The sequence below is a fragment of the Mustela lutreola genome, chromosome 2 (genome assembly GCF_030435805.1).
Source record: "Mustela lutreola isolate mMusLut2 chromosome 2, mMusLut2.pri, whole genome shotgun sequence".
Taxonomy (NCBI): Eukaryota; Metazoa; Chordata; class Mammalia; order Carnivora; family Mustelidae; genus Mustela; species Mustela lutreola.
In genome coordinates, this window is record NC_081291.1 from 144,337,453 (window position 1) to 144,355,921 (window position 18,469).

General features: G+C 38.0%; 1 protein-coding gene across 3 annotated transcripts in view; it reads right to left on the reverse strand.

Moving 5' to 3' along the window:
* The window catches only part of MME (membrane metalloendopeptidase), a 100,626-nt gene that overhangs the window by 41,517 nt on the left and 40,640 nt on the right, over positions 1-18,469 (reverse strand). For all 3 annotated transcript variants that reach the window (XM_059163704.1, XM_059163706.1, XM_059163705.1), the window contains exons 9-15: positions 9,418-9,552; positions 7,089-7,190; positions 5,040-5,176; positions 4,838-4,931; positions 3,580-3,708; positions 2,730-2,828; positions 329-409 (exon numbers count right to left, since the gene is read on the reverse strand). In XM_059163704.1, the coding sequence (XP_059019687.1) occupies positions 329-409; positions 2,730-2,828; positions 3,580-3,708; positions 4,838-4,931; positions 5,040-5,176; positions 7,089-7,190; positions 9,418-9,552 (777 nt within the window). The remainder of the gene's footprint in view (positions 1-328; positions 410-2,729; positions 2,829-3,579; positions 3,709-4,837; positions 4,932-5,039; positions 5,177-7,088; positions 7,191-9,417; positions 9,553-18,469) is intronic.

An 18,469-nucleotide genomic window follows, 5' to 3' on the forward strand; every position in this document is an offset into this window, starting at 1 on the left:
GGCTTATACGAGAGGAAATAAGGAGACCGAGTGCTGCCTGTTGCTCAACACTCTGATGTCCGCCCTTGATGCATTTCAAAGGACACGAGATTTTCCCACTACTCTTCAGTGGACTATATGGAAACCGAAATAACAAAACCCAAATATGAACCAGGCCGATGAAACAAAAGGCTAAAACTAAAATGCAGTTTTGTCTTCAGCGTAAAAGGCTTTATATAACGAGACCTTCGGGTTTAGGCCATTCTACATCACTTCTGGCACCCCACAGCTAGAAATGACATTCCCACCCACCCTAGGTATCACCAGCACAGTCTTCATAGAGACCTACCTCAGTGTATTCACTGTTCAGTTTATTTTCATTTGTAATAATGTCATCGGGATAGCCAATTCTTTCTTTAATGGCTAGAGCCTAGGAAAAATGAAAACATTGAATGTAAGGGTGATTGTGTAACTTCCAAATGCAAACATTATAATTTGCCATGACTAGCGATCGAATAATTTGATCCATATTGCTTACAAAAATAGTATTTGACAACACTTAGATAGAGATCTTTGAAATGGTTTCTCACTGGAGTCCAAAATAAACGAGAAACAGTTCCAAAATTTTGCTTCTAATACCCTATTTTCATAGGTTCCAGCTTTCCCAAAAAACCAAAATGAAAACTGACAAGGCATCATTCCACATGTATTGTACTTCTATGAACTTTTTCTCTGAAAGGCTTTTTTTCTTCAATTTTATAGGAGGGCTAATATTTAGAGCTTCCATTCTAGCAACTTATAATTATCTTTCCACTTCACTGACTTAGCTCAGAAAACAGATATGGGTTTACAGCTTTAGTACTAATATTCCTTCTGAATATTGAGTCCTGGAGTCTGTATGTTCTCTTTTGGTCTCCAAACCCAGTGTACCTACCTTCCCACAGTTAAGTGAATGGCATTATTTAAATAAATAGAGAACAGGATTTTCCTTGTTATACCAGCTCACACTGACCACTTGCTTACTACATTTCTAACTTTTATTTTTATTATTTTAGAATTGTTTACTTTTGTTATTTCATTATTGCTATTTGTTTCCTATTATGATTTCTATTTCCATTTTTTTATTTCTCTCATTTTTCTCAAAGATATTTGACTTTTGATTCTATCATATTATATTGTTCTTAAATAATTTAATTATGTTACAAATATGTTTCATAAGCACAGGATTTCCGCAGCAGATCAGACAGGATATGTGTCAATAAGTCAGTTTGGCCAAGTCCGATTTCTTGTAGATTTCCACACCACTGCCCATTACAAACAGCCTCCTCTTGAAGGTTTTTTACTTTCTAGAAGACACTTCCCCAATGAGTGTTCTAAGAGGCACAAACTCTATAGAAACAGGTCTACATAAAAAGGATTTATTGTCAAATACTTTGGGTAAATACTGTGACAAAAATGTTAAGCAGACTTCTTTACTGCAGTCTAACGTGTAATAAGTATTAGATACGGTGCCTGAAAATCATACCCTAGGAGCATGTAACCTAGTATAAGGTGGGGGCAGGGAAGCCTTCCTACAGGAAGTAATTTCCTAAATTCTTTGAGACAGGGACTCTTTTTTTATGGAACTACTTATGGGTCCAATGGCTTATAATACCACCTTGGGAAATGATGATCAAGCTCAATCCAGCTGGCCACATCAAACAGAACCATGTCACAGAGAGCCAGAACACAAAAGGAGTAAATCCAGCCTGAATGTCAGGACCCAGTCAGTGATGGATAGGTAGGTATATTGCAGTGCATAAATTTCAGACCTAACCCAGCCACAGCTTTGGGATAGCCGAAAATGGCAGTCCCTTCACATGATTTAATCCTGGAAAACAACTAGACTACAGCTTGGCTTTCATATTATAATAGGTTCATAAAATCTTTCTTTATCAGTTTGAAGAATGGTCTGTTCTTGCCACCCCAACTGGAGTGGAATTATCAGACTGTATGTGAATACTACTCCCAAAGCATATACAGTTTTCACTGGACATGTTCCTCTTAGTTTTATACTTATCAAGACAAATAATCATAGTGAGTTTAAACCCAAGACTTTCTTAAACATCTGACACCTCTGTTCTTATGCAAGATATTAGGAGTCCCAATACAGGTACACAATGGGGGTAGAGAGGAATAGTTACACGAAGGCTCCCTCAATATCTCTCTACCTGTAGAGCACCATGTAATACTCAAGTAATACATCACCTTACCTTTGCTTGACAGAAATTTAGAATTTTTCTCACTAGGTCATATAAAAATCTAAATAAGGCATGTTTTCAAAATTGAGCTGGAAATCTGTGATTAAAAATTGGAAGGATATTTTTAGGCTTTGGTAGAATCCTTTTGGATATGTTGTATAAAAAGAGAAATAGTATGAATCACTGATAGTATTTTTCAGATAGTTATTGTTCATACAAGATTCCTTCTTGTTTTCTGAAGAGTCCTTTTTAAAAAAAAAAGGAAAATTGGGGATATTTCAAAATTTTGAATTGAATATGGAGAGTAGGAGTTTTTATTATCTCAAGATAATAAAAGGTGTAAATCACAGAAACAAATCTTTATCCACGAAAACTGTTCCTGGAAATGACATCTTGAAGGAGATTGCTTTCATTTTATGGAATCCCTGAACTTCCTTAAAAGTTCATCTTTTCATGTAAAGAAATTGTTTAATAGTTAGTGCTGCCTTTTAAAATTAATTAATAATTTACCTTTTCCTCAGCTTTCTTTTTTGTTTCAGCATCCATCCAAGTGAGGTCATCTAAAGTCTGAATAAAAACCTCACGGATCTGTGTAATCAAATCCTCAACCTTAAACCACAGAAACAGAAGACAAATTTAGGACATGAATTACTTTTTTTGGTAACACAAATTTTAAAAAATAGGATTATAAGCTGTCTTTACAGAACTCAATAACATGTATTTATAGACAAACTGTGACATAAACACATGGATATATGGGGATCATTATATTTTTCAAGGATTCTTGCTACTACCAACACTAAGGATTAAACAGAGTCTTACACACACCTTAATTAAAAAGTCATCTTTAGAATGTAATGGTTTCCATGATCATAAAAGAATTCACATAAAACAGTCATCACTGTTAGTAGTTCAATTAAGCAAGAAGTAGTATTTTAATAAGTTTCTTTCACTTTAAATTCCATCCTCTTCATTTCAGTAACAATGAAAAATGAAGTATATTTTTTTAGTATCTCAAATAAACCCTGGCTTACTTTCAACATTTTTCAGAAAACACTGATTCTTGGTCAATCTTGCTAATAGAAGAATTTACAAATGTCTCTATCAACAGAACATGAGTGGGCACCGGGGATACACTGCTTCCAGAAAATGGACAATTGGTTTTGGATCAGACAATATTAAGATTAGAAACATAACCAGACCCTTGGGAGAGTGAGGGGGAGTCACTAAAAAATAACAATAAATCATGATTCCAAGATTTTTCTGCCAATCAGTAAAACTTGAGCCAAATTTTTAACTATTGTAACTGCACATTGAGGCAAGCCACGAACTGATAGGAGTGTCATGCTGAAAACATTACCACATGTTTACTCTCTCCAGCAAATGCTGCTTCCACATACAGCCTTCCCACAGCATTTTCCATATTCCCATTGACATAGTTTGCACAACGTCTCCATGTTGCTGTTTCTGATGTTGTGCCATAAAGGGCCTATGGGTAAGAGAAAGGAAATGACATCTGACCACAAATAGATGGCCACAGCAAAGGTGAACACACATTCCACAGGACTCTTTTCTTTATGTCCCCTAAGTTCTTGCAAATGTTCATTGCTTCTCCTCACAAGGCATGTTGTCCTCACCCATGACAAAATGTAATCCAATTGGACTGTTTACTTATAAATAATCCAAAAATAAGGTATATTTTCGGTAGCATGTCCCAGTAGAACTTTCGGCTATTACAGGTGAATATCCTTCTAGACAGCTTTAGAAAACAACAACAAAATGCCCTCCCCTCAAAACCAAACAAAAAAACATAATAGTTCCGACTGCATAAACATAAACATGAAGTAATGTTCAGTTTATGTAACAGGGGAGAAATCTGGTATACAAGGAAACACATTCCTGTTTTTTAATGTTTTAGCTGAACTTCCAGTACTTAGAAGAGCTGTACATATATAAATTTAAGTACTAACGAGGGGATTAACTGAAGTAAGGGAAATTGCGCGAGATGCCATTTTAACATTCTTTAATTTTAAAAATTTGCCCACATTTTCTTTCAAAGAGTAAATGCTAAAAATTTCAAATAAGCAGTTATTTCCTTTCCATAACACCAACCAGTACATTTGCCAAAATGTCTCCTTCTATCCCTCCTGTCATCTCCCCTCACTATTGTTTAAATAGTGAAGGTACAGCCTAATGAAAGGCCTTACGGTTGCCCCCAGGTAGGCGCACTATCAGTGGATTGTCTACATCAATGTAGTCCATCTGTCTGCATGTCTAGTGTGCTGTATATAAGCACCTGACAGTCAAATTATCTGAAATATATACCCTTGCAATTACTTTCAATACAACAAAAAACCAAGCCAGTATTCTCCCACAAACTGCTCCCATAACCAAATGCAACTCCTTCCAGAGAAATTGAATCTTGGTGCCAGAGCAGGACAAAGCCCATGAAAGCTGGCTTTGCTAGGCAACATAGCCAAAATATGGGCAAAGCAGCCAACACTTGGCATGTTGACTCCTGGCAAAGTTCGCCACATTCTAGCAGCGTACATGGCAAGCCTTCATAACCATGTACTCCTTATGCTTTAAGTCTTAAGAAAAGAGATTTTTTTCTTCACCTTGCGGAAAGCATTTCTGGACTCCTTGTAGGTTCGGCTGAGGCTGCTTACACGATCCATTATGAACTGCCAGGACATTAAATTTTGAAGATCTCTGTATAAAAAAACCCACCACCCAGCAACAGAAAAGATGAGGCTGCAAAGCTTCTAAAGAGTGATCTAAATGTAAATTTTGAGGACATAGGCACTCTGACATACCTACCTGGCAGAATATTTGGTAAGAATGAGCTTAAGTTTGGTTAAATATTCTGGAGCATAAACCACCACATCTTCCTCATTTGCAATATTAATATTCACAGTTGACATGATTTCATTTGTGAAATTTGACCAGCTGAATGGCTGGAAAAAAGCAGGCATGAAACATTCAGTAATTGTGGATTTGCCTTCTTGGTTCTAAGACTCAATTATGGTCATGGAGTCAGACATGGTTAGGGTGTCAGTCGCCTCATTCTGTAATATCACAATGGTCAGTCTGATATTTGCTTGGAATTTTTCCTCCATTGTTCCAATCAGTTTCTGAATTAAAAAAAAATTAGTTCTGTAGCATGATTATTCAGATAGCAGCATTAAACTAACCAACCACTTCCAATCAGTTTCTGAATTAAAAAAAATTAGTTCTGTAGCATGATTATTCAGATAGCAGCATTAAACTAACCAACCACCTAAGAGCAAAAGCAAAGCCTCTAAGGATAGAGAATATACAGCTAGAAATTTAGCTCAGTGTTGCCCATCTTGGTCTAACTCACACACACAGAAAGGACATTTAGCTTTAAAAATAAAGCTTCCTGTAGTGCCTGAGTGGCTCAGTCATTAAGCGTCTGCCTTCCGCTCAGGTCATGGTCCCAGGGTCCTGGGATCGAGCCCCACATGAGGCTTCCTGCTGAGCAGGGAGCCTGGTTCTCCCTCTCCCACTCCCCTTGCTTGTGTTCCCTCTCTTGCAGTCTCTGTCAAATAAATAAATAAAAATCTTCAAAGACAAAAATAAAATAAAAATAAAGTTTTCTTGGTTTACACAAAAATTTAAATGGGTATAAAGTGTTTATCTTTTAATAGTGGATATAACAATCCATTCAAACACCGTTAATACACCTCAGCGGAGATCCAGCTATAAACAACAGCATACTATTGTCATAGGGGAGGTATAGTAATGTTAGAGATACAACACAAATGGTCCAATGAAGCCGAACACCATATCTAAAACTATCAGTATTGGGTCGATAGGCATGCAATTTTTACACTTTGGAGCTGCTAAAAGATGAAATCTTGTATTTTATTCTCTAAATGGGAATCGTGGTTATTCAACCAACAATAGATATAAGAAAAATAACACAAACATTTGCGATTATGCAAATCTTGCTAAAATGCCACATTTCAGTGTTTGAAAAGTTCACACATTTGTAAGGATATAAAATATTGATAACTTATTAAGTATTAATAATTGCTTTTCTCAATTTTCTTTGGTGGTTTGGACCAATCTTTCAAAACCAGATTTATGAAGCCCTCATTGTATTAAACAGTTCTATGTGACAAATTCCTAACAATAGGTCATGTCTTTACAAACCTCCCCCCCTTTTTTTTACTGTAATTAGGGCCAGAGAGAATTCTATCACTGAATGTGATAGTTTATTGATTTTTCCATGGATCTTGCTTCAGTTCCCAATCACGTGCATCAACTAATACACAAAGATACATACATAGCCCCCCCAAAAGATTACTATATCCTAGCTAATGAATTACTACTATTCATAATGGAATTTATGAGCCAGATTTTTCTCCTTATTTCTAGTGTTCTATGTTTCCATCATTGCTCTGAACATCTAGGTTCATGGCCTTGATGAGAATATGGCAAGTTCTATATATAAATTATCCTTTTTAGGACTTCAAAAAAAATCTAGTGATTTTATTATTTGACTGTCCAAGTCCAATGGCTATATGATTGTCTCTCAGAAGGATTTTCCATTTTAATGTTTTCCAAATCCTTTGCTACAACAGTTTCATTGCACAGCTGCCTTGAAAGGAATTTTACCTTTGATATTCACTCTAACTCAATATAATACAATGACTTCAAATAGGTCTGTGTTCCTTTTTCCAGTCTTGTCATGAAATCAAATGGTTGGTGTCATCTAAATTCATTTTAAAAAGTTCAATCTATTTCAATAAATAAGTTATCACTGAATTTTAACAAACTATACCTCACTATTATAATTTTGGAAATGGCACAATAACAGAGAGCACGAAACTTGCTACTTACCTTCCCATCGATCTCTAGTGAGAAGTTATTCTGGATCTGGGCTAATGTCATTTTGTTATAAAGAAGCATGGGGTCATTTCGATCTTCAGATTTAGTTGTAGCCTACGGATTTAATTTTTGATCCTTATTTTACAATTATCCATTCTTATTTTACAACTAAGAATACTTCAGAAAAACATAACTCTCTATGAGGGGAAAAGAAATATGAAATAGGTACAATATAAGTTCTATTTTCTACACTTGTTTTATGGTTAAAATAAACTCATATCAATGAGAAAAGTGAAATTTGGGAGATTTTAAGCATATTCAATAACAATCATCAAGATTTGGCTACCGTGTTAAGTATGATACTTCAAAAATCTTTTCATACTTTGACAACTGCTGAACCACACAGGCAGTGTCCACAGGCCTCCTTCCTTCTAAGGGTCATGGTCAGCTCAGTCATTTCTGTGGTTGTTTTATATGGTAACTTCCTCAAATACAATCACCTGCAATGCATCTCTCAAATATCCTCTCCCACTTCCTCATTGCTACCATTCAGTATCCCAGTTAATATCCAGATAAGAAAAAAAAAAAAAAAAAGAAAAGAAAGAAAACCATAACGATTTCTGCAAGAATTTCAAGCCAAGTAAGAGAAAAATTTCCTAATACAAAGCATGGTTATCTGAGGAGAGTGATAGCACCTCCTACCTTTGTGACTGTCCTCTTATCCTGCCTAGACAGTATACTCTACACTCTACAGCATTAGACTCAACAGTTTTATTTACTTATTTTTCACAGAATCAAAAAAAAAATGCAATAACAACTCCCCAACTAGCAGCTGAAATAGAATAAAAGCAACTTTAAAGTCAAGAGAGACCAAAGGTAGCTTAACATGGGAGTTATTTCTGGGTTACAGTAGCCCCTTTAGGTTATTGATTTATTCACTACTTTAAAAATTATTTATTGAACATATGAATGGAATAAAAAGTTGGATAATGCCAGAGATACACAGGTCATTTAAAGAAGACTAAGACCTCACCACAACCTAAGTCTAAGAGAGGAGAAAAAAACACAGGTGCAAATCATTTTGAGGTAGGATATGCCTATCAGAGAGCTGAGGCTGATCAAAGGAGAACATGGTCTGGGAAGGTGCAAGTGGCAGAAACCCAGGGCAATACACTGTTTTCCTCTAACTCTTCCATTTCCAGCACAGAAACACCTGTAACCCACCCAACCGTCACTCATCCAACCATGGTTCCAAGCAAAGTCTGGTTCTGACTGGAGATTTGGGGTTTCACGTAGCTCCGGGAAAGCTAAAATTGCCCTCAAAGATTTTTAGTCTTCAAGATTCTGATGGCAGTGGCAAACACCAGGGGGATTCAGGAGCACAGACTTGTCTGCAATGTCAGGGAGAGCCCTAAAGATTCTAGACTAAACCAACCGTGGGTTTAATCAGTAACCTTAATGCTGCTTAGACAGAGTTCACTCCTCGAGACTGCAGACTCTGTCAGAGGAACATCGGACAAAAAGGTGCCAATTCAGACTTCAAGGGTTCATCGGGACCAGAAGCAACTCAGGAAAACACGCTCTGGGCTTTGCTGTTCCTGTCAGAACCTCTGAGCCAGCCTGGCAGTTGGAACTTGGTCACACTGTGTGGTCACATGGTAGTGTTCAGGGACTAATATTAAGCAGAGGAAGAGTCAATCTCTGTGATCACCTTAAACTTTAAAATAAAACAAAGCAGAACTATACACACCAAAACTAAAATAGCTTTGTGGAATAGTTAGCCATCGCATGTGCCCTGAACCTCGAGGACATCCCACCAACCATCTGACTGCAAATAGTTAAGCTTTTGGTATAATCCACTTATCTTAGGTAATTAAGTGTAACTAGTTTAATATTTGTCGAACTTAGTTATGTCTCCTGGATGTCAGGAACTCAGTTTACTACAAAATTCTATAGTTTCAAAGGTTCTCTTAAAGTCAATGATTCATTTCTGAGCTATGCATTTTTACCAGTTGTTGAAAAAGTTGCACCTTTTTACCTTTCCAATATGTTAGAGAGGAGAAAGAAAGAAAAGAGTGGGAACACAGGATGCCTGGGTGGTTCAGTCAGTTGAGTGGCTCAGGTCATGATCTGGGGGTCCTGGGATCCAGCCCCACGTGTCTCACGTCTCAGGTTCCCAGCTCAGAGGGGAGCTTGCTTTTCCCTCTGCCTTCTTCTCCCTCCCGCCAGCTTGTATACTACCTCTCACCCACTCTCTCTCTCTCAGATAAAGAAATAAAATCTTAAAAAAAAAAAAAAGAGTGGTAACATTATTCAATGTATCAGAGAAAATGTGTTTTACATTGGCAATTTCTTTTTCCAATTCCATAATTTTCTTCATTTCCAAAGAAAGCTGGTTTTCATCGATGGGCAGTCCTTTCTCCTTACGAATCAGTCTGGCCACAGAAATCATAAAATCTACATACGCTGTACAAGCCTGCAAAAAATACACAGCAGTGAATTGCTGGAGAACATTCTAAATATTTATCATGGTAATTTAACTTAAAATTTATTTATAATTTTTGGTAATACTTAAAGCATAATAAAATAGAAGACCTTTACTAAATCCTAAAATAAATGACCTACACAAATTCTTAGAAAGTCAACATGTGGGGCACCTGGGAGGCTCAGTGTGTTAATCCTCTGCCTTTGGCTCAGGTCATGATGTCAGAGCCCTAGGATTGAGCCCCACATCGGGCTCTCTGCTCAGCGGGGAGCCTGCTTCCTTCTCTCTCTCTCTGCCTGGCTCTCTGCATACTTGTGATCTCTCTCTCTGTGTCAAATATATAAATAAAATTTTAAAAAAAGAATGTTTAAAAAAAAGTCATCATGTATCTGAATTAAAGCGGAACAAAAAACTATCACTTTGAAAGTACTAAGTAATTCATAACCATTTGGTTGGGGAATTCTGTCATTTTCAATTTTTAATCATTATTTAAAATTGCCTTACTAAGAATACAGTTGCAAAAACACTTGATAAGTAATAACCTAGTAGTTTTTCTTAAATAATAATAAATCCCTTTCCTGAATTCCATCTCCCAAGTTTTCTCTGCTTATATATATCTTATATATCTTTTTCAACTGTTCACGAAGAGAAGGCCACAAACTCACATACACACAGGAAGGACATCTTTATGTCTCTTCTGGCCAAGCAGTTGTTTTTGTTTGTGTCTTGAGTTGTTGTTGTTCTGTGTGTGTGTGTGTGTCTTTGTAAATAAGACTGTGTTATCATGAGGTCCACAAACCTGGAGGTTTTAGTTAAGACTAGAGATGCTCACCTTAATATGTTAATGTAAAATTTCTAGATTTAGATATTGGCTCTTTCCTAAGGACCTAAATTCTTTCCATTTTATCTTCACATGCATTTTAACTTTGTGAGGTAAGCGATAATCTAGTTATATTATTAACCTCTTACAGAATATATAAGTGACTAACTCAAACTAAGAGTAGCATCAACGGGCGCCTGGGTGGCTCAGTGGGTTAGGCCGCTGCCTTCGGCTCAGGTCATGATCTCGGGGTCCTGGGATCGAGGCCCGCATCGGGCTCTCTGCTCAGCGGGGAGCCTGCTTCCCTCTCTCTCTCTGCCTGCCTCTCTGTCTACTTGTGATCTCTGTCAAATAAATAAAATCTTTAAAAAAAAAAAAAAAAAAAGAGTAGCATCAACACCAGGAAATTGAAGACCACTTCCGTAATCTCAATCGTTGCTGTTCAACCATTATTATCCATCAGCAGTTAAAATAAATTATGATCTCACCTTGTGAAAATTTACTCAAAATTCAAGTTTCTAGCACCAGCTTAACGACAAGACAGACAACCACAACTGGGGAAGTCATGTCACACAAGTGTAGGATTAACGGGCACATCTATGCTTCTAATACTCATTCCCGGGGTGAATACCAAGGAAGGTTATACAGTCCTTAACACCTTATAGTTTCAAGAGGGTTTATATTGATTATTATATTGATTATATTGATTATCAGTGAAAGGGCACACTTACATTCACTATGAGTATGAAAGGCCCATCTGAATTTATAGCAACTATCAAGAGGATCAAACATAAAACTTATAGGGAAATATTTTATCATGCAAGATGTACAGGTATTATCAATTTGAAAACCAAGAAGACAGCTTAAGGTAAGGTTTAGATACTGGCACTCCATGACCTTCAGTGACCTTTAGTAAGTGCTAAGTAAACAGTTCCCCAGGGAGAGGGTTTCCTTATTCTCAGACATCCAGCCAGCATCTCTATGCATCTACCTGCTGCTCAACTGAACTGACTGTTTTCAGCTGTGGGCCTGTATTAAAACCCAATTACAAAGGTCGCAGGGATAAAAGGATGTTTTTATGCATATTCTCACCACGTCCATTCTTTTCCTATTAAAAGGTAATCAGAATTCTTCTTTCACTTGGAAGTAAACAAATCCGTCTGAGTTCTTATCTCCCGGGACCAACTATTCCAAACTATAAGCATGCGGTGTTTGGAATTAACTATATTTCAAATTATATGAATTCATCTGCATTCAGCAGGGAATTACTACCATGAAGGAAACGGTAATTTGAATTTTCCAATAGCAGTCTGCTAAGATTTTGATTTTTCTCTTCTGTGGCCTGCATTTTTGTTAACGAGGTAAGAAAGCAGTAACAAGAATGCTCTCCTGCATGCCATTGCCCCTGTGAACTGGTTCTACTCCAATATCTTATCTTTATAGATACACTTCAAGACTATGGAACTTGGCAAAGGCAAGCACAAGAACTTCGGATGGTGCTTCTCGTCTGCCAAGCAGGTCCAGTTTCTCAGAAAACTGGAAGCACAGGCTCTGTCAGCAGCTTCTGGGATACTTGACTCTTTAATACAGCTACACGGAACACACCACTTCCTTTAATGAGCTCCATTACCTGGCAACTATTCCAATGTAACTGATTAAAACATGTGTCTTAGTATCTTGATTATCTTTCCTGGCTTCCAAATTTATCTCGTAGCTGTCAGAACCCAGGCTTACTCCTGCTGTTAAATATATAAATATATAATTTATATATAAATATATAAATATAATTGATATGTTAATCATACAAGGTATGATTCTCTACCCTAAGGTTCTCATTTTCTTCCTTGAGATACTTTGTAGATATGCCAAATGATAGTAATTGTCATGATTTGGGGAGAAAGTAATCAACATATATTTTAACACCTGAATAGTGGGTTGACTAGGATATTTTTAAAACTGAAATTCAATTTTTCTATTTTGTCACTGAGAGAGCAATTAGTTACTAGGAAAAGGTCTGAGTCAACCACCTTGACAGTCATAAGGTAGTTTTTGTTGAAGCCTTCATATGGAGAATCCTTGGGGTGAAAAAGAATCCACCAAAATACCTACATGGCCCTTTGAAAAATTAAGACATTGTAAATCCCAATTCCTATAATAGCACGTTCAAAGATGACCATTGGTTTTACACGGTTTTATGGGAAAATCCATATCAGTTTTGTGACTTTTTAAATAACACGCTATCAATGAGATGATATTTACTAATACCCAAGACCATGAACTGTCACTCTAAGTAGAACTATCTTCGCTTTGCAGGACCAAGCACTGATATTTAAAAATTGGCTCTGTTCAGAAATTGGGCTTCTCCTGCTTGGATTTTGATTGCCAAAGAGAAAGACAGCAATGATCTTTGACTCCTGTGCTTTAAACTTCAATACCTTTGTTTATGAATAACAGCAAGATCCAGGGATGAACAGAAAGCTTTCCAGTTCGACTGGCTGATATTTGGGTGCTTTGGCATGATAACCACCTAAGGACCAGGAGCTTCACTTCTAAAGATTCTGTTCCAGGACACCCTGCTCTTCCCGATTTTCTGCTTTCCCCTTTCTAGGGAAGACACATGGAGCGTAAGGTGCCTGAAAAGTCACAGAACTGTGCTCTTCTTAGCCACTGATACCCGGGGATTTAAAATGTTACACAGAAAGTTTCCTGAAGGAACACACAGGGGACATCAAGCAGGAAAAATAGGTTTCCTACCAAAAAGGTCTACTGTTTGTTTTTTTTTTTTTTTCCCTGTTTAAACATCATTTTCAGGGAGCACGCAGCGGCCAGCACGTGGAGACTTGCTCCCCAAAGAGGGACGGCAGAGATCCAGAATCACACAGCCGTTTCTGGGGACCAGAATGCATAACGAACCCCTGGTCTGAGCAGGAGAAACAAAGGATCAAGAAGATCTGTGACGGACCCGCCCAGGGACTCCTTGGAGCTTTCATCAGATTATTCATGAGGAGAACCTTATTGTGTAACTTCTGAGGAAGTCTTCTTGAGAAGAGGCATGTAGTTCCTTTTATAAACCCAATTTAATCCATCTCAAAAAATTCTCTCGTCAATGCCACACAGCCAAAATGAGTCTCGTCATATCCACCAAATCTCGAGTTTAAAAGCTCAGCTTTAAAAGTCTCAGCTGCCTGTGCAAATGATGAAGTAGTGGGCATTCTTAGAGGATGGGTGCCCTGACTCAGAGCTGGTGGGAATCAGGAGTTACTATCTTCCCTCACTCAGGTCTGCGCTAGAAATCCCTCCCATGCACTCGCTTCACATCTCATTTCTACTGCTGCTCCAGTTTGCTACTGCAGAAAAATGAAATCACTCCAAACTCAGTGACTTAGAACAAAAATACTTTCTTCTAAACACAATCATTATGAAAAATTACTGAGTATGAACTTATAATTTAATAAATTGTATTAAAATAAAAAATAGGAGTGCCTGTGTAGTTCATTCATTAGATGTCTGCCTTCAGCTCAGGTCATGATCCGGGGGTTGTGGGATCAAGTCCCCCATTGGGCTTCCTGATGGGGAACTTGATCCCACTTCCCCATCTCCCACTCCCCCTGCTTGTGTTCGCTCTCTTGCTGTATCTCTCTCTGTCAAATCAATAAATAAAATCTTTGAAATGAGGTGAAATGAAATAAAATAAAATAAAATAAAAATAAAAGCTCCTTTATGTTTTGTTAAATACAGATACCTGGGCTAGGTAAATCCTCCTGACTGTTAGTCACCTGGTGCCCAGAAGGGACAAAATGAGGTCAGCAGTTTCCCCTTTAGGATCTGTGTTATCAAGTCAGCCAAGTAGCAGCCAGTGATCTTTTTAAAAATCAAATCAAAGTACATCTAAATTATCAACCCACCCCATCCGTAGTCATTCACCTTATATCATATCACCTTGATCTCTTTCCTTTATCACACTACTATCTGCATTCATCTTATTTCCTTAAATTATTTACTTCTTTGTTTTCTATCTCCTCCCATCAGAAGGTGAGTTCCAGATGAACAAGGACCTTTTCTGCCTTGTTTCCTCAGCATCTCTCCTGCCTAGAAAACTATCTGTCACATAGTAGAAGCTCAATAAATACCTACCGATTTAAAAAATGAAGTTAAATTTTAAGTATATTAAGTAAGCTTCCCTCACTTCCCTCATCAGATTCTCAGCCCAGGGCTGGAACAGTTTCTCTCAGCATGTTTTGGATGAGCGGGCAAACAAACTCCTCTCTGGCTTGCACCCGCTCATCTAAAAGTCTGCAAACCTCAGCCTGTGCTCCTTCCTTCTTTCCTGCTCTGCATTTTCTCTTATCAGACACACAGACCCTGGATCATCTCTTTCTGGCTTCCAGCCATCCTGGCCATGCTCCAAGTCCTCTATCCTTAACATTCAAACACCTCCATTCTTTATAAACCCTCAGTTTTTCTAAGAATGTTCAATTTCTTTATGCCTCCGAACAACTTTTCCACCATGCCTCGTAGCACTATCTTCCTGCTCCACCTTCTCTGGCTCCCAACCACTAGACCACGGGTTCCCTCACTTATCTTTTAGCCCTGAAATGCTCTGTTCAAATAAATACCTTACTGATGTACAAGCAAGTAACATAAATTGTGGTGGATAATCTTGAAGTATGTAGACGTGAAGGTGTGGCCCCAAAGAGCCCTGCCATGGACACGCATAAAGAGGTTAGGAAACCACTACTCTGGCTGATTCTACTTTCTCAGAGAGACAAACACAGAGCATAAACGTATCTATAGCCTAGTTACACTCTGATATTTAGGGCTGCTAACCTACAGATTTCTTTACAAACGAGGACAAGGTAACAATTAGCCTTGATAATCTAAAGAGGGAATGGAAGGGAAGCTTTGAAAACAATTCCAATTTATCCCCAAATACAGAGTTCAGAGACTCTTCTGAAGGTGTGTGATTACTTAAGAAAATTCAGGCCATCATTCCTTTCAGTGAATCAATCAATGTACAAAAGAACTTTCTCATATAAGGCTGATTTCATTGAAAAATTCCGTGGAGGGCATAATTATTTTTTACAGGTAGTGTGTATCTTTCATATTGTTTTCCTTGCATGAAATTTATACCCTTGGAAGGGATCAAACTGTTTCAAATCTTGCTACTTCTGTCCTTTGACATAGTAGTGTGTCATTCAAATTAATCACAGCAGGCTTCTATTGCTTACAATTAATATTCTTAACTGACGCATGGATCTTTTTTTAAGATTTTATTTATTTATTTAACAGAGAGAGAGAGAGAGATCACAAGTAGGCAGAGGAGCAGGCAGAGAGAGGAGGAAGCAGGCTCCCTGCTGAGCAGAGAGCTGGATGTGGGACTCGATCCCAGGACCCTGAGATCATGACCTGAACTGAAGGCAGAGGCTTTAACCCACTGAGCCACCCAGGTGCCCAACACATGGATCTTTTAATCTGTGAGTTTAAGCAAGTCATTTTACTTCTTTGGGTCTCTGTTTCCTCATTTCTAAGATAAGGATTTGGACTAAATCCTCTAATGTCCCATTTACCTCTTCAAGTCTGTGCATGAGTAACCTTAATTATTAAGAAAATACAGGATCCTGGGGTCCCTGAGTAGTGCAGTCAGTTAAGCATCTGACTCTTGGTTTTGGCTCAGGTCATGATCTCAAGGTCATGAGACTGAGCCCTGTGTCAGGCTCTGTGCTCAGTGCTGACTCTGCTTGAGTTTCTCTTTCCCTTTGTTCCTCCCTTCTGCTTTCTCTTTCTCTCTCAAATAAATAAATAAATCTTAAAAAAAAGAAAGAAAGAAAGAAAGAAAACATATGATCCTGTCATGTAAAAAATAAAAGAATATATATCGCTGGTTTCTATTGCCTGAGAGCACATTCTCTCTTTAAGTGAGAGGGAAAGTACAGAAAATGAAAAGGAACAGAGGTGTTTAAAAGTTTAAAACAACCAGAGAAATACAATATGCATTTTTCAAGATATAACACTTAAAACTGTCAGAATAAAAGCACACAAACACTGTAAGTTTGAAAGGCAGGAAGGTCTTTTAACAAGAGAAAAATAGGTTTTGTCTTTGAGGAAGAAGGTAAGAAATAGTTCTTGAAAATAAAAATGTATCATCTATTTTCATTACTCAGTTGTGTAAAAAAGACAAGGCATTTTACTGTTTCCAATGCCACATAATTATCACAAAACAAAAACTCCATTTGGAGGGTATCAAAAGTAAGAAAAACAAAACAAAAACAAAAACAACTAACAAAAAAACAAAAGACAAAACCAAACAAACAAAAAACACCAAAAACATGAAAAAACCAAAAAACAAAAATCAAAAAAACCCATGCTTCTATGAGACAGAATGGGTGGGCTTTCTTAGTAATCGTCCTGTTTCCATTGTTCATACTAAGTTTGGCTTCATATGGAGGCAGATGCCCTGAAGGATCTGGATATCCCTGAAAGAGGGGACAAGGAGGACCTGAGGAAATGGGCTTAGGTAATGATTTGATCAAAATCTGTGACTAGGGTCCTTTTGATCAGAGGGGGTGTGACCCTCCCTCATCCCCAGCCCCTGAAGCGCATCTGCAGAGCCAGACTCCACAGTAGAGTTTGAAAATCATTGGCTAGAGGCACAGGCAAAGAAGCCAGGCTCTCTTGTCAAAAATGCAACACCTTTCTTGGTAAAAGTTTGGTCACCTCATATTAATCCTCAAATTATTATTGCCAATAAAATGAATTGCCAAAATAAATTATTGCCCAATAAAGTTATGCCACTAAAATGACGTGGTATGCAAAAATATGGGACCCACAAAGTGTGTGAACATATCTCAGGCAAGCTGAATGTAGCAGAGAAAGAACTGGAGAGTAAAAATGGAGAACTTGAGGAAAAGGGATGCACGGTTTATGAGATGCGTGTAAGACGCTTGCTTAGAAAATACAGTCCCTTAAATGGGTAGGAGAAGAATAAATGAAACAAGATGGGATTGGGAGGGAGACAAACCATAAGTAACTCAATCTCACAAAACAAACTGAGGGTTGCTGGGGGGAGGGGGCTTGGGAGAAGGGGGTTGGGGTTATGGACATTGGGGGGGGGTGTATGCTTTGGTGAGTGCTGTGGGGTATGTGGACCTGGCGATTCACGGACCTGTACCCCTGGGGATAAAAATATATGTTTATAAAAAATAAAAAATTTTAAAATAAAAAAAAAAGAAAATACAGTCCCTCAGCTACTGATGTTCTAGAGCTCACACCTGCCCCCAAATCAAGGTGAAGAACTAGGCAAGACCTCGAAGGATTGGGTGCTTCTAGCTTCCTTTTCTTTCCTCTCTTCCCTGCCATGTTCCCCTTCAACTGTTCATCCCCATTTTCATCCCCTGATTCGTTTAGTAGTCACTCGATAATTCTTAAGGGTCAGAATCTGACCTGGATACTAGAAATAAAGCAAAGAATAATCAAGACATGCTACTGTTCATTACTTTTACAATTTCCCAGGGGCAAAAAATGACTTTAAATAAAGAAGTATCCAGAAACCCATGTAGTACGGGAACATCAAGGTATCTTCCTCTACTTAGAAGTTTCAGGGAAGGCCTTCATAAGTAAGTACAGTTTAAGTGTCAATTTAAAAGGTGAGGAGAAAGGAAGGGGGCTGAGCAAGCGGTAGAAGTGTATGGAATGTTCCAGGCAAAGGGAAACAGCATATATAAAAGCCTGTAAGGGAGAAAATCAATGCAGACCAGTGATACACTGATACAATGATATTAAGACTTCTTCCAGCTTTATGACTTTCCCACTAGAAGTTATTTCGTTAGCCTATCCTTTTCACCATTTTTTTTTTTTTCATGAAGCAATACAGCCCTGAGGAAAAAGTCCTTATGGGGGCTGACTTTTTTCAAAGATAGCAAGGTAGTGTGAGAACTATACCTGATAGCTGGCTAGGGATGCAGAACAGAAACTAAGTGAGGGATGATGGGTGGAAGTGACTGGGAGACAGGAGCAAACATCATGGGGGCAGTAAGGAAAAAAGTGGAATTTCTTCCATGGCCACACATACTCTCCCCCCTCTCCCTGCAA